The sequence below is a fragment of the Heterodontus francisci genome, chromosome 15 (genome assembly GCF_036365525.1).
Source record: "Heterodontus francisci isolate sHetFra1 chromosome 15, sHetFra1.hap1, whole genome shotgun sequence".
NCBI lineage: Eukaryota > Metazoa > Chordata > Chondrichthyes > Heterodontiformes > Heterodontidae > Heterodontus > Heterodontus francisci.
The window spans coordinates 24,026,395-24,041,178 of record NC_090385.1 but is presented as its reverse complement, the minus strand read 5'-3'; the positions used below and the strand labels follow the sequence as shown (position 1 = coordinate 24,041,178).

General features: G+C 43.8%; 1 protein-coding gene across 3 annotated transcripts in view; it reads right to left on the bottom strand.

Moving 5' to 3' along the window:
• Positions 1-14,784, bottom strand: part of LOC137377541 (cytokine receptor common subunit gamma-like) — a 45,564-nt gene that overhangs the window by 12,864 nt on the left and 17,916 nt on the right. For all 3 annotated transcript variants that reach the window (XM_068047244.1, XM_068047243.1, XM_068047246.1), the window contains exons 3-6: positions 13,159-13,340; positions 9,875-10,017; positions 8,124-8,289; positions 1,124-1,214 (exon numbers count right to left, since the gene is read on the bottom strand). In XM_068047244.1, the coding sequence (XP_067903345.1) occupies positions 1,124-1,214; positions 8,124-8,289; positions 9,875-10,017; positions 13,159-13,340 (582 nt within the window). The remainder of the gene's footprint in view (positions 1-1,123; positions 1,215-8,123; positions 8,290-9,874; positions 10,018-13,158; positions 13,341-14,784) is intronic.

Sequence of the window (14,784 nt, the reverse complement as noted above, 5' to 3'; positions counted from 1 at the left end):
AATCAGGTTGCGAGTAACACTCTCTGAATAGGATTGTGTGATGGAGGCAGATTAAATTGAGGCTTTCAAAAGAGAATTGGACAATTACCTAAAGAGAAAAAAAAATTGCAGAACTACTGGGAAAAGGTGGGGGAGTGAGACTAGGTGAGTTGTTCTTGCAGAGGGCCGGCATGGACTAAATGGCTTCCTTCTGTGCTATAACCATTCTATGTTTAGAATCACAGAGTCACACCACACCTCACCATTGTGTACATTTGTGAAAGTGGCCCTCGACAAAAAAATTGGCAAATAATATTGTATAGAGTCCGTGGCATGTATGGACATAGATGTATGGCTGTTCTCCTTGAAGCAAAGGAGATTGAGGGGAGATTAAATAGAGGAGTAATGCGTACTTTATGTTGTCGGATGCAACATAAATAAGATGCGTGGAGTCCAGTTGGTTGAAGATCTCAAACAGGTTTATTACAGCTAACCATTAGATACAGTACAGAGCAAATTATTTACAGAACCTTCCTCTAGGTGTTACAGTTGCAGAGTGACTCTAGCATATAGTCACATGACTACATTCTGGTACTTACCTCATTAGCATATTAAGATTTTAAAGGGACATCACTCTTAAAGGAAATCATTCAACAAGAAGTGTGCAAGATTATGACAGGTTTGGATACAGTAGACAAAGAAAAACTGTTCCATTAGCTGATGCTACAAGGATTAGGGAACACAGATTTAAGGTTTTGGGCAAGAGCTGCACGGGGGTTGTGAAGAAGAACATTTATACACATTGAGTGGTAATGATCTGGAACTCGCTGCCTATGAGGGTGGTGGATGCCGAGGCAATGAATGATTTCAAAAGGAAATTTTATGGGCACTTAAGGGAAATAAACTTGCAAGGCTAAGGGAATACAGCCGGGGAATGGGTCTGATCAGATAGTTCTGCAAAGAGCCGGCATGGACTCGATGGACTAAATGACCTCCTTCTGTGCCGTTATGACTCTATGACTCAAAGTGGCACATTGTGCACCCTGGTGATACTCTGGTAGTAGACTTATGAAAAAGATGGGACAGCATGGTATTGTGATTTATAAATGATAATATTTGAGAGTTCATACTTTTTGTAACTCACCTTTCACTCTTCGTGAGAGCAAGCACAAGTAAAATTAATCCCAATAGTGAAAGTCCAGTGATCAAAGTACGGAGACCTTCTGTTGCATTCTCTGTAAAACAAAGTAATAAATCTGGTTCAATTTTTCTTGCTTTTTGTTATGTTTCTGTTAATTATCAGTGTTTTTTCCTGCTGCCATATCCCTGACCCCATCCCGAAATAAACAATTACTCCCACTTCGCTGATCACTATGAATGCAGTTTTGTTGAGAAGTGCTTTCTGCTGAACCAATATAATTTGGGAAGTTTCTCTTTTCTTTCCGTCTGCCTCTGTCCTGTTCTCTGCCATTGCTTGTTTTTGGGGAACATAAAAACTGACTGTAAAAGTGTCTATAGGTATGTGAAGAGAAAAAGATTGGTGAAGACAAATGTAGGTCCCTTACAGTCAGAAACAGGGGGATTTATTATGAGGAACAAAGAAATGGCTGACCAACTAAATGCATACTTTGGTTCTGTCATCACAAAAGAGGACACAAATATCATACCCGAAATGTTGGGGAACACAGGGCTTAGTGAGATAGAGGAACTGAAGGAAATCAGTATTAGTAGAGAAATGGTGTTGGGGTAATTGATGGGGTTGAAGGCCGATAAATCCCCAGGGCCTGATGGTATGCATCCCAGAGTACTTAAGAAGTAGCCCTAGAAATAGTGGATGCATTGGTGGTCATCTTTCAAGATTCTATAGACTCTGGAACAGTTCCTACAGTTTGGAGGGTAGCTAATGTAACCCCACTATTTAAAAAGGGAGGTAGAGAGAAAGCTGGGAATTATAGACCAGTCAGCCAGTACGTAGATAGTCCTACAAGAGTAGGGGCAGTACTGGACCTAATCCCAGGGCATGAAGCCGGACAAGTGGTAGAAGTGTCAGTGGGGGAACATTTCAGGGATAGTGACCATAACTCTGTAAGATTTAAGGTAGTTATGGAAAAGGACAAAGATGAACCGAAAATAAAGGTACTGAATTGGGGAAAGGCCAATTTTAAGATGATAAAACAGGATCTGGCCAAAGTGGACTGGGAGCAGATACTTGTAGGAAAGTCGTCATCAGACCAGTGGGAGTCATTCAAAGAGGAAATAGTGAGAGTTCAGAGCCAACATGTACCCATTAAGGTGAAGGGTAGGATCAACAAGGCAAGGGAACCCTGGATATCAAGGGATATAAAAGATTGGATCAGTTAAAAAAAGGAGGCTTATGGCAGATTCAGAGTGCTGAAAACAGTGGAGGCACGAGAGGAGTATAGAAAGTGTAGGGGGGTACTTAAAAAAGTAATTAGGAGAGCGAAGAGGGGACATGAAAACACACTGGTGGGCAAGATAAAGGAAAATCCTAAGGCGTTTTATAAGTATATTAAGGGCAAGAGGATAACCAGGGAAAGAGTAGGGCCTATTAGAGACCAAGTGGCAATCTGTGTGTGGAGCCAGAGGACATAGGTGAGGTTTTAAATGATTACTTTTCACCTGTCTTCACTATGGAGAAGGCAATGTAGGTGTAGAGATCAGGGAGGGGGATTGTGATATACTTGAACATATTAACATTGAAAGGGAGGAAGTATTAGCTGTTTTAGCGGGCTTAAAAGTGGTTAAATCCCCAGGCCCAGATGAGATGTATCCCAGGCTGTTGTGTGAGGCAAGGGAGGAGATATCAGGGGCTCTGACACAAATTTTCAAATCCTCTCTGGCCACAGGAGAGGTACCAGAGGATTGGAGGACAGCGAATGTGGTAGCATTATTTAAGAAGGTTACCAGGGATAAACCAGGTAATTACAGGCCGGAGAGTCCAACATCAGTGATTGGGAAACAATTGGAAAAAATTCTGAGGGACAGGATTAATCTCCACTTGGAGAGGCAGGGATTAATCAGGGATAGTCAGCATGGCTTTGTCAGGGGGAGATCATGTCTGATGAACTTGATTGAATTTTTTGAGGCGGTGACGAAATGTGTAGATGAGGGTAAAGCAGTTGATGTAGTCTATATGGGCTTCAGTAAGGCTTTTGATAAGGTCCCACATGGGAGATTGGTTAAGAAGGTAAGAGCCCAAGGGATGCAAGGCAATTTGGCAAATTGGATCCAAAATTGGCTTAGTGGCAGGAGGCAGAGGGTAATGGCTGAGGGTAGTTTTTGCGAGTGGAAGCCTGTGACCAGTGGTGTACCGCAGGGATCGGTGCTGGGACCCTTGCTGTTTGTAGTGTACATTTATGATTTAGACGTGAATATAGGAGGTATGATCAGTAAGTTCGCAGATGACACGAAAATTGGTGGTGTCGTAAACAGTGAGGAGGAAAGCCTTAGATTATAAGACGATATAGATGGGCTGGTAAGATGGGCAGAACTGTGGCAAATGGAATTTAATCCTGAGAAGTGTGAGGTGATGCATTTTGGGAGGACTAACAAGGCAAGGGAATGGATGGTAGGACCCTAGGAAGTACATAAGGTCAGAGGGACCTTGGTGTACCTGTCCATAGATCACTGAAGGCAGCAGCACAGGTAGATAAGGTGGTTAGGAAGGCATATGGGATACTTGCCTTTATTAGCTGAGGCATAGACTATAAGAGCAGGGAGGTTATGATGGAGCTGTATAAAATGCTAGTTAGGCCACAGCTGGACTACTGTGTACAGTTCTGGGCACCACACTATAGGAAGGATGTGATTGCACTGGAGAGGGTGCAGAGGAGATTCACCAGGATGTTGCCTGGGCTGGAGCATTTCAGCTATGAAGAGAGAGTGAAAAGGCTAGGGTTATTTTCTTTAGAGCAGAGAAGGCTGAGGTGAGATATGATTGAGGTATACAAAATTATGAGGGGCATTGATAGGTTAGATAGGAAGAAACCTTTTCCCTGAGCGGAGGGGTCAATAACCAGGGGGCATAGATTTAAGGTAAGGGGCAGGAGGTTTAGAGTGGATTTGAAGAAAAAAAATTTCACCCAGAGGGTGGTTGGAATCTGGAACACTACCTGAAGAGGTGGTAGAGGCAGGAAGCCTCACAACATTTCAGAAGTATTTAGATGAGCACTTGAAATGCCATAGCATACAAGGCTACGGGCCAAGTACTGGAAAATGGGATTAGAATAGTTAGGTGCTTGATGGCCAGAACAGACACGATGGGCTGAAGGGTCTGTTTCTTTGCTGTATAACTCTATGACTCTATGAGCCATGATCATAATGAATGGTGGAGCAGGCCCGAAGGGCCGAATGGCCTACTCCCGCTCCTATTTTCTCTGCTTCTATGTTCTCCTGTTATGAAATATTGAATTTCAGAAACTTAAGGCCAGCTTCCCAAACTTTCCCAATCAAATCGAAAACTTCAAACAGTGGGTTCTACTGACCTGAGAGTTGAACTATCATCACCAATGCTACTTGCTGGTCCATCCGGACAGACAGGCCACATGAGAAATCGGAAATTGAACCATAGCTTTTCTGAGTACTCCCGTTAATGGTTCCAGTGCGTTGTACTATTGACACTTGCCCCACCTTACCTGTGAGAATTGTGAAGAATCCTGTGCCCTTTTGAGGGAACCAGTCCACTCAGTGCCTATACCAGAGTGAAAAAATTATCTAATTTTGAATGTGCAAGAAGGCTCAATTACCTTCACCATATTTAAGGTGACACACCTTTCCCATCAGCAGGCTTCTCTCTAGGGACATTTCTGACTTGCTGCGATAGTGTAAAATGGGTAGTCGCGAATTGGCATCCAGTTATACACACTTCCTGAGTTTTATTTCCATTGTTGGTACATTGGAATATTATGATCATTTTATTTACCCAAAATAAAATCCTGTGACTTGTTTTTAAAAGCATCGCTACTTGGAAAAGGGTGATACTTGACAAAGGAGATAGTGAAAGATTTCTTACATTACTACAGTGCCTACACTTCAAATGTACTTCATTGGCTGTAAAGCGCTTTGAGACATCCTGAGCTCGTGAAAGGCGCTATATCAATGCAAGTCTTTCTTTCTTTAGGCACTGCTTTTTGCAGCTCTAGGACTTGGGTTCATTCCCCGTCCAGACTGATGGAATAAAAAATTCCTCTCTCTGATGGCTGTCGGGTGCCTGTGTGCAATATGTTTGGGAAATCTAAGTCCAATTTCTGATCAATGCAGGCCCATTGATCAGAATGGGCCTGATTCAATGTGCACAGTTTATTACAATATGATATTAAACATATTTGGAGAGCTCACACATATGGCTGAAATGCAAAATGGAAGTGTCACAGCTATGCAGCAGGGGTGCCTTTCTGATGTAGAAATGTTATTGGAAGTAGAGCAAACAGAGCCCTAACTGAAAGCTGGCTTGTGCTATACCTGGCCTGGTATTCTAACCAGAGGTGTCCAATTTGGAAACATGTTTCATTTCTCAATAGAAGTCTAGGTGCTCATCCAAATATACAAATAAAAAGGAAGCACAGCTACTTAGAGGGGCAATTTTAAAAATTCATATTCCTAGCAGGGAGCCTTACCCATATCAAGGAAAGATGGGTGCATGCCAGATGATTTCCTATCTGTAATGAAGCAAGGATAGAAATCAAGGAAGAGAACTTTGCTGATTTCTCCCCTATTGCAGAACCACCACGCCTAATTCTAGCACCCGCTACCATTCCAGTGAGATCAGCACAGACAAAGGATCAAATCTGGGCCCTTCATAGTCTGTATGGCTCAGTTTCAGACTGTGCCTTGCACAAATCAGCTAAGCATTGGGAAGTTTGCAAGTCGTAATCAGATGTTTTAAGATGCTGTTGTTATCCTGTTTAATTCCACTCATTTGCTGGTTCAGAAATAATTTGCTTTCTTCCTCAGCCACTTTCTGTCTTTTCAATAGAAACCCTGTGCTGTTCATACCATCTGAATATATAGGGCTAGAAATCCGGCTGCCCCAATTTTTGGGCACGGGGTGGTGATTTGTGACCTGCCCGTGCTAGTTGCACTGGAGGTGGATAGCGACACAGACTTGGTGCTCCCACCTCATTACCATGATTGTAGCATGGGGCTAAGCATCTGCCTCACTCCTCTCTTCGCATTGCCACCTGCCTCTGCACTCAACAGGGGCCCAAACAGAATTGTGCTAATAGCATATGATACAGCCAGCCTGCTCTTCTTACAGGCAGACTGTCCCTCTTAAAGGGAAGCTACACTGAGTAATTCTGCTGAAATTCAAAACATCAAAAATGGAACAGCAAGAGAGGACTCCAGGGTGACAGTTACGGCCCTGGAAGCATTAGCAGTGGGCGTGGGTAGGAGGGGAGATGCCACAGCTCCAAGCGGGGTGGGGTTGTGGACAGGAGGCACTCAAGGACCACCCTCAGAAGGGAGTTGGGAGAAGGTGGCCAGGAAGATCAACATACGGAGTCTGGACCTGGAGACCTGTCATGGTTCACTCAGCAGCAATTCCTGCCACTCAGGATTCACGCCCAACAACCAGGTACTCCACTTCACCCTCACACCTACCAATACTGCCAGCCTTACACTCACCTCTCACTGCCTTCACATACCTCCAACTATTAAGCTGTGGCAGGCACATCACCCAAGCACAGTGCTGCACAACCACTGACATTCTTCTCTCTCTCTCTTGCAGGACAAGGTAGTATACAATAGAAGGGAGCAGAGCAAAACCAATAGGGGACAAGGATGTCTTCATCTCCTGAGCTCTACAGAGGAGATGGGGCAGGCTGTGACAGTCCATGACATCTGACGTCACTAAGGGCATTGAAGATGATGACATGGTCCTGCCTTATGCCTTTTCTCAATTCCCAGCTCACTCCTACCCTGCAATCGGGCATGATGAGCAAGCTGCTGATAGTGTGACCATGGATCTCTTTCTTCCCACCCCAGCCCACATTTCCCTCACACCAACCTTCCTTTCTGATTTTTCTGCTTTTACACACCAAAGAACTGCTATCTAGCCAGCCACAGCAGCCTGAGGAAGAGAGAGAGCAACAGCACAGCACTGATGAAGGGTCCCATCACTGAATCTGACACTCGCAGCCACCAGCTTAGACATTGGGTAATGCACATACCTAGAATTGGGATCAGCACATGGTGAGTCACCGGCTATGGTGGGGCTGCAGACAGGCCGGAGGGGTGGGGGGAAAGGATGGTTCGTTCACCAGCTCCCCGAAAGACAAGGTCGCAGACAAGTTCTGTTGCAGAAGACACAGATGAGGACTTTGATGGGGTGGCATACAGGAGAATGCCGATGAGGGTGCACACCAAGATGCTGGGTGCACTGGTTGTCCAGATAGACAGGGTCCTGTCACTATTAAGGAACATGGAGGAGGCTGGCTGCAAGTTGGCAGATGGCATGACACGGAGTTTGCCCTCTCCGCAGCATCTGCTCCATCTCCCTGTCGTGCTGCAGACACTGCTGCCCCCATAACTGGAGCAGCCTTTGTCTGGACAAGTCATCTACTTCTCTGCCCTCCCTGTGAGAATGCAGTAACCCTCTCTGGCACATCCAGGAACTCACCACAACATGTCCAAAAACATTCCAGAGTATTTCCAGACACTTTGCAATAGCAGAAATTCTTAAAAATTACCTTACCTGAAATTTGAGTGCCTGGCCCTTTAAGGGACATTGGTGCAGGGCTCATCTTGCAACTTAGTGCTAGTTGTTTGCAGAGTGACACACAAATTAGTGCCCTGAACCTGTGTGGTCCAAACTAGGTATGCTGGCATTGCATCAGCTGGTTGGGCTATGTGACGTCAGGATCGCTCTCCTTCTCAGGCTCCTGGTGCGGACTTGTGATGTCTACATGGGTGCCCTTCTCAAGACAGAGAGCCACGCAGTCCTCGCCGGAAGCAGCTGGGTGCACAGCCCATCAAAATGGTGCTAGGCCTCCAGTGGCACTACAGAGATGAAATTTATGCCCATACAGTCCCCACAGCAGCAGAATAGTGTTCAGGGTAAGACATCATTAGAACACTATTTTTATAAGATCTAGTCTATTGCAATGCACATATGTTTAATTTACCTGTGTGGGTGTCATTTTTTCCCCAGTAAACTGGTAAGCTCCACTCACTCCACAGGTCAGTTGTGCCACAATACTGGTTAATCTTGCTTTGCACTTGAAAAGTGTAGAGTTTCTCTGGATCCACACTTGGCAAATTAAACTTTGTTTGCTCATTGATTGTTGATCTCTACGGACAAACCAAGAAAAATTAGGATGTAATCAAAAACGATGATAATTTTAAAAGTTCAGTATGGAGGTAAACAATGTGTCTCCAAACTACTGTTATTTGTCATGATTGGTAAGCAATTCATTTTCTCATAAGGAGGAAGGGACAATCCAAGCTTCTCTGAGTTGGAGCAACATGGACAACCAAGAAAAGAATAACCAATTTTAATTAGACCCTCTTGTTCAGTGCCCTACATCCAAAGTAATACGTACTGAGGTAAAAGTGGAATTATCAGCACTTATCAACTAAATGTTAAATAGACTGAAGTCTATCTTCGTTTTAAATTTAAATTTTTGTGTTGACAAATTCGCTTTCTTTCCACCTCTCTTCCCTCCTTTTAAGGCACTGCTTAAAAGCTCTTTAAGCTTTTGGTTGTCTGTCCTAATATCTCATGTGGCTCGGTGTCAAATTTAGTCAAATGTTATTTGATAATTCTCCTTTTTAATACATTATAGGCACTATATCAAGGCAAGTTGTTGTTGAAATGGAGTGAAAAATCAGCTGCTGCCCAGTCAGGTGCAGCATTGGTTGAATGTAGAATAATGATTCTGGCTCAGGAATGGGGTATATTTCCCTGTGTTTCAAAAGAAACTGGAGAATTGCTTGCTTTTCTTCAAAATTATGACCTGATAATAAAATTGTGGAAATGCATAGCTTTTCTCAAGAATCTGATTTAATTATGGAAACGGAAAATTAGCATTGAGGAAGAGTGAAAGCTCTGTTAATCCAACTGTGGCATTTCAAAACATTACAGAACTCAAGAAATATGAGAAATACCCAATTTTCTGACTTGGCCCTCGTGGTACTTGTCACTGCTATGCATTGGCACATTTTTAATAGCAATGGATGGCGACACAAAGTAGATAACAAGTGCAGCAATTTATTCAACAGATTATCAATGAGGCATTGTTAAGGGCAAGGAGGAGGGATTAGATTTGGTTCTGAAATTCCAACATGAGTTGTGCCAGTTTGGAGTTACCATGCCCACAGAGAGACCCTGGCTACCATCTGCCCAGCAATAGTCAGTAGTTGTTAGAAACAGACAAGGTAGGTTTGAGCTTTACGAGTTCTCAACAGCTTCTTACACATGGCATAGTGAGCAGCATAACTCAGCATAAAATATATGAGTGGCTTGCCACCATCCTTCTAACTACGGGATGGACCCATTATCCCATTAAATGGTGGTTCCATTAGTTGGACATGCAAAGCTTAGCAGAGGCTGTTGATTTTCTGCAAGCCAATTATGGTAGGCACCAAGCCATGGATATATGAACTTGTCACCCTACCTTTCTGCAGGTAACATCCCCAAGCAGTTATCATCCCAAACCTCAGAACTGTATCGTCAGCTATATGCCAGACATTTTCCTTCAGTCTGGTGAAAGGACCTACACAGAGCAGCTTAGCATAGAGAAAGGAGATCTTCATCCTAATTCCCAATGGCAAAGGGATAATGTACTACCACTGCATTATCCAGTTCCTAAATATTACTATTCTCGGTTTATAAGGTAACACATTTGTTAATCTTGTTGTCACTGCCACACTGTACCTGCCATCCTTTATCCTTATTACTCCGGTGCCTGATTCCATACATCAGACATCTCATTTGTTTCATTGGTGCTTCCCAGCTCAAAAAGAGCTCGTTGTTGATTGTGACATTCACTGTCAGGTTTCCAGGAGGATTGGGTTTCACTGAAAGGTATGAATTAAGTTTTTGTCCTGTTAGTAAAATGGATTAATCCAATCATTTCAGAGAGTGATTCTTTCAGAAAAAATTATAGCTCAACAGAATTGGAGTGAGTGAACTGCCCAAGCCTCAACAGCTATCATCATTTCTGAAAAAAGGTGCAAATTCAATGCAAAAATAAGATACTGCAATATCCCAAGCACCCACACACAGTCAATATCTCCATATTTTCCTTCTCTCTGCTTAATGAGGAACACATCTGATCCCCTTTAGAAACCCAGCACCCACTGTACCCATTAGGTAGTCTATTCCACAAGTCAATACTCTAAACACAGAGGCTGCAAAATTCAGCTGCATAGCAATGCTGAAGCTGGCGCTACAGAAGCCAGAGACCCTCAAAACGGCGGGTGCAGTACTTCCTCCCATTTCTGGTGTGGCCGGTGTGGTGCCCCATGCTGGGAAAGGTACTAGCACAAGCATGCCATGCACGCTTCAGAAGCTTTCACAGTGGGAAGATCGTGACGTCAAACAGTCTCTCAGGCTAATGTCAAGTGTATTCTGCAAACTTGGTCCAGTGAATGCCCCATGATAACCATTCAGCCTGAACATGTGGTCAGCTGCACAAGGGGCCTCTTAGTGCTATTTAAAGGGCCATTGAGGGTGACATTAAGGAGCCCTGGTAAAACTGAAGTCAATCGGAATAAGGGGGAAAGCTCTCCACTAGCTGGAGTCAATTCTAGCATAAAGGAAGGTAATTATGGTTGCTGGAGGCCAATCATCTCAGCCACAGGACATCACTGCAAGAGACCTCAGGGCAGTGTCCCAGGCTCAACCATCTTCAACTGTTTCATCAATGACCTTCCTTCCATCATAATGTCTGAAGTGCGGATGTTCGCTATTGATTGCACAATGTTCAGTTTCATTTGCATCTCCTCAGATAACGAAGCACTCTGTGCCTGACTGCAGCAAGACCCAGACAAGTTCAGGCTTGGGCTGATAAGTGGCAAGTAACATTCGTGCCTCAAGTGCCAGGCAATGACCATCTCCAATAAGAGTGAGTCTAACCACTTCCCTTGACATTCAATGGCATTACCATTGCTGAATCCCCCACCATCAACATCCTAGGGGTTACCATTGACCAAAAACTTAACTGGACCAGCCATATAAATACTGAGGCTACAAGGGCAGATCAGAGGCTGGGAATTCTGCAGTGAGTGACTCACCTGACTCATCAAAGCCTGTCCAGCACCTACAAGGCACAAATCAGGAGTGTGATGGAATACTCTCCACTTGCCTGGATGAGTGCAGCTCCAACAACACTCAAGAAGCTCAACACCATCCAGGACAAAGCAGCAGATTTGATTGCCATCACAAACATTCACTGCCTCCACTGGTGCATCACGGCTGCAATGTGTACCGTCTACAAGATGCATTGCAGCAACTCACCAAAGCTCCTTCAATAGCACCCTCAAAACCCATGACATCTATCACCTAGAAAGACAAGGGCAGCAGATGCATAAGAATATTACCACTTGCAAGCTCCCCTTCAAGTCACACACCATCCTGACTTGGAAATATATCAATGTTCCTTTATCGTCACTGGGTCAAAATCCTGGAACTGCCATCTTAGCATCACTTGGGAGTACCTACACCACACACAGATTGCAGCGATTCCAGAAGGTGGATCATTACCACCTTCTCAAGGACAATTAGGGATGGGCAACAAATGCTGGCCTTGCTGGCGATGCCCACATCCTCTGATCTTAACAGATGATGACACAATTCATTAGATTGTGGATTGTTCTCTCTGAGTCATGCTGATGCAGGTGGGAGTCAGTGTACAACAACAACAACTACTATTTGTATTTATACATCTCCTTTAATGTAGTGAAACCTCCTACGCACTTCACAGAAGCGTTATCAAACAAAATTTGACTCCAAGCCATATAAGGAGATATAACAGCAGATGACCAAAAGCTTGGTCAAAGGGGTAGGTCTTAAAGGAGGAAACAGAGATAGAAAAATGGAGAGGTTAGGGAGGGAATTCCAGAGCTTCGGGCCTTGGCAGCTGAAATGGTGCAGTGATTAAAATCGGGGCTAGAAATAGAGGAACGCAAATATCTTGGCGGGTTGTAGGGCTAGAGGAGGTTACAGAGAAACGGAGGGGAAGGCTATGGAGGGCTTTGAAAACCAGGATGAGAATTTTAAAATTGAGCCATTTCTCAACCAGGAGCCAATGTAGATCTGCAAGGACAGGGGTGAAGGGCAAACAAGATTTCCTGCAAATTAGGACATGGGCAGCAGAGATTTGGATGATCTCAAGTTTATGGAGGGTAGAAAGTGGGAGGCCTGCCATCGGAAGAGTCAAGCCCAGAGGTAGCAAAGGCATGGATGAGGATTTCAGAAGCAGATGAGCTGAGGCAGGGGTAGAGTAGGGCAATGCTACAAAGGTGGAGGTGGCGTCTTACTGATGTTTCAGAGGTGTGGTTGGAAGCCCATCTCAGGGTCAAATATGACATCAAGGTTGCAAACAGGTTGGTTCAGTCACACACACAGTTGCCAAGAAAAGGGATGGAGTCGATGACTAGTGAATGGAGTTTGTGGCAGGGACAGAAGACAATGGCTTCAGTTCTCTCAATATTTTGTTAGAGAAAATTTCTGCTCATCTAGTACTTGATGTCAGCCAAGCTGTCTGACAATTTAGGGACAGTTGAGGGGTCGAGAGAGGTGGTGGTGATGTAGAACTGGGTGATGTCAGCGTACATGTGGAAATTGACACAGAATTTTCAAATGACATTGCCGAGGGGCACAATGTAGATGAGAAATATAAGGGTAAAAGAGTAGATCCGTGGGGGATACAAGAGGTAGCAGTGCGGGAGCAGAAAGAGAATCCATTGCAGGTGATTCTCTGCCAAGAATGGGTAGATAAGAATGGAACCTGCTGAGTGCAGCTGCACCCAGCTGAATGATGGTGGAGAGGCATTGGAGGAGGATGGTATGGTCAAACAACAGATTCAACAAACAGCAGTTCCCACTCCGTCCTCCACCCCCTCCCCCCAGGGCCAAATTGTTTGATGTAAACTCATCCTACAATGCACACTGGCATCACTGGCTCTATCTTGTGAATTATTTACCAGTTTCTCTACCTTGGTTCTGCAGCTGGAATGTTTTAATAGGCGTTGGCACGTTTCCTGAGTCATTGGATCCATTTCTGTAAATGTTAAATTCTTGAAATTGTACAATCTCATTTTTTGAGAAATTGCAACCAATGTTATAGCCATCCTGCTGGATGTAGTTCCTACATTCCTTTGCTGGCTGTGACAAATACCTGTAAAGGATGAGAAATGGTTACTATTTCATTTTTAGTACTTGTTTATAAGCTGGAAATTCAAAATCAGTTAGAAAACTGAGTATTTTTGAAAATCATCTCATGCTCAAGAATTACTTAAGGAAAGAAAGACTTGGATTTGTACCGCGCCTTTCACGACCTCAGGAAAGTGCTTTACAGTCAATGAAGATCCAACTGATGATGCCCAAGCCTTTACTTTCCAGCACTCCACAAGGAAGCAAATGACAGTAACCCAGTGATGGTTTTGCCTCTGATTTTTCTCTTTTGAGGCTGCTGGTCTCTATTCAGTGATGGTACTCGAACAGAAACAGCACCAATTCCAAAATTCCAATGCAGTTTGACAGGTTTCTATCCAAGACAAGCTTTGGATATTGCCTAACTTCACAAAAGAAATTCTCAGCTTTGCTAAAGTACACACACTCAGGATGTTGGAAACTCGGCAAGGAAGAATCTATTCTGTGGAACAGTCCGATCTCCCAGTTCCCACATAAGAAGGATCATGTCTTTCTTATTTGCTTTGCAAGGCAAACTGTAAAATTGAAACTTTTTAATCGCAGTTTGTTATGTTACATTGATTCTAAAGCATAGAAACAGGCCATTCAGCCTGATGCGTCTATACTGGTGTTTATGGTCCACATAAGCCTCCTCCCACTTCATTTCATCTAACTCTATTTGCACATCCTCCCATTCCTTTCTCCCTCATGTGCTTATCTAGCCTCCCCTTAAATGCATCTATTCAATTTGCCTCAGCTACTGCTTGTGGTAACGAGTTCCACATTATTGCCACTCTTTGTATAAAGAGGTTTCTCCTGAAGTCCCTATTGGATTTATTAATGAGACTCTTATATTTATGGCCTGTAGTTTTGGTTTCCCACACAAATGCAAACAGGTTCTCCATGTTTACACCAACAAACCCTTTCATCATTTTAAAGACGTTAATCAAGTCACTCCTCACACTTCTCTAGAGAAAAGGTTCCTAGCCTGTTCAGTCTTTCCTGATAGTTGCAACTTCTCAGTTCTGATATCATCCTTGTGAATCTTTATTGCCCCATCTCCAATTGGCCTCTCTGTGGGGACCAGAACTGTGCACAGTACTCTAATTCTGGTCTGACCAAGGTCCTACACAAGTTTAAGATGACTTTCAGACTTTTCAATTCTATCTCTCCAGAAATGAAGCCCTGCACTTGTTTTTTTTGATACTTTATTAACTTGAGTCACTACTTTTAGTTCTTTTAAAATTGAGCATTTTTATTGAGAAGTCTGTCAGGAATCATGAATTGCTCCTGCCCAAGGCCCCTTGTCCCCACCCAAGGTGATATCAATTCTTTAACCTGACCCCCTTCTTCCTCTGCTACAGGACATAGCACACAAGTGTTATAGGTGTCAATTTTTATACCAATTTCTGCAAATAACAAAAATGAAA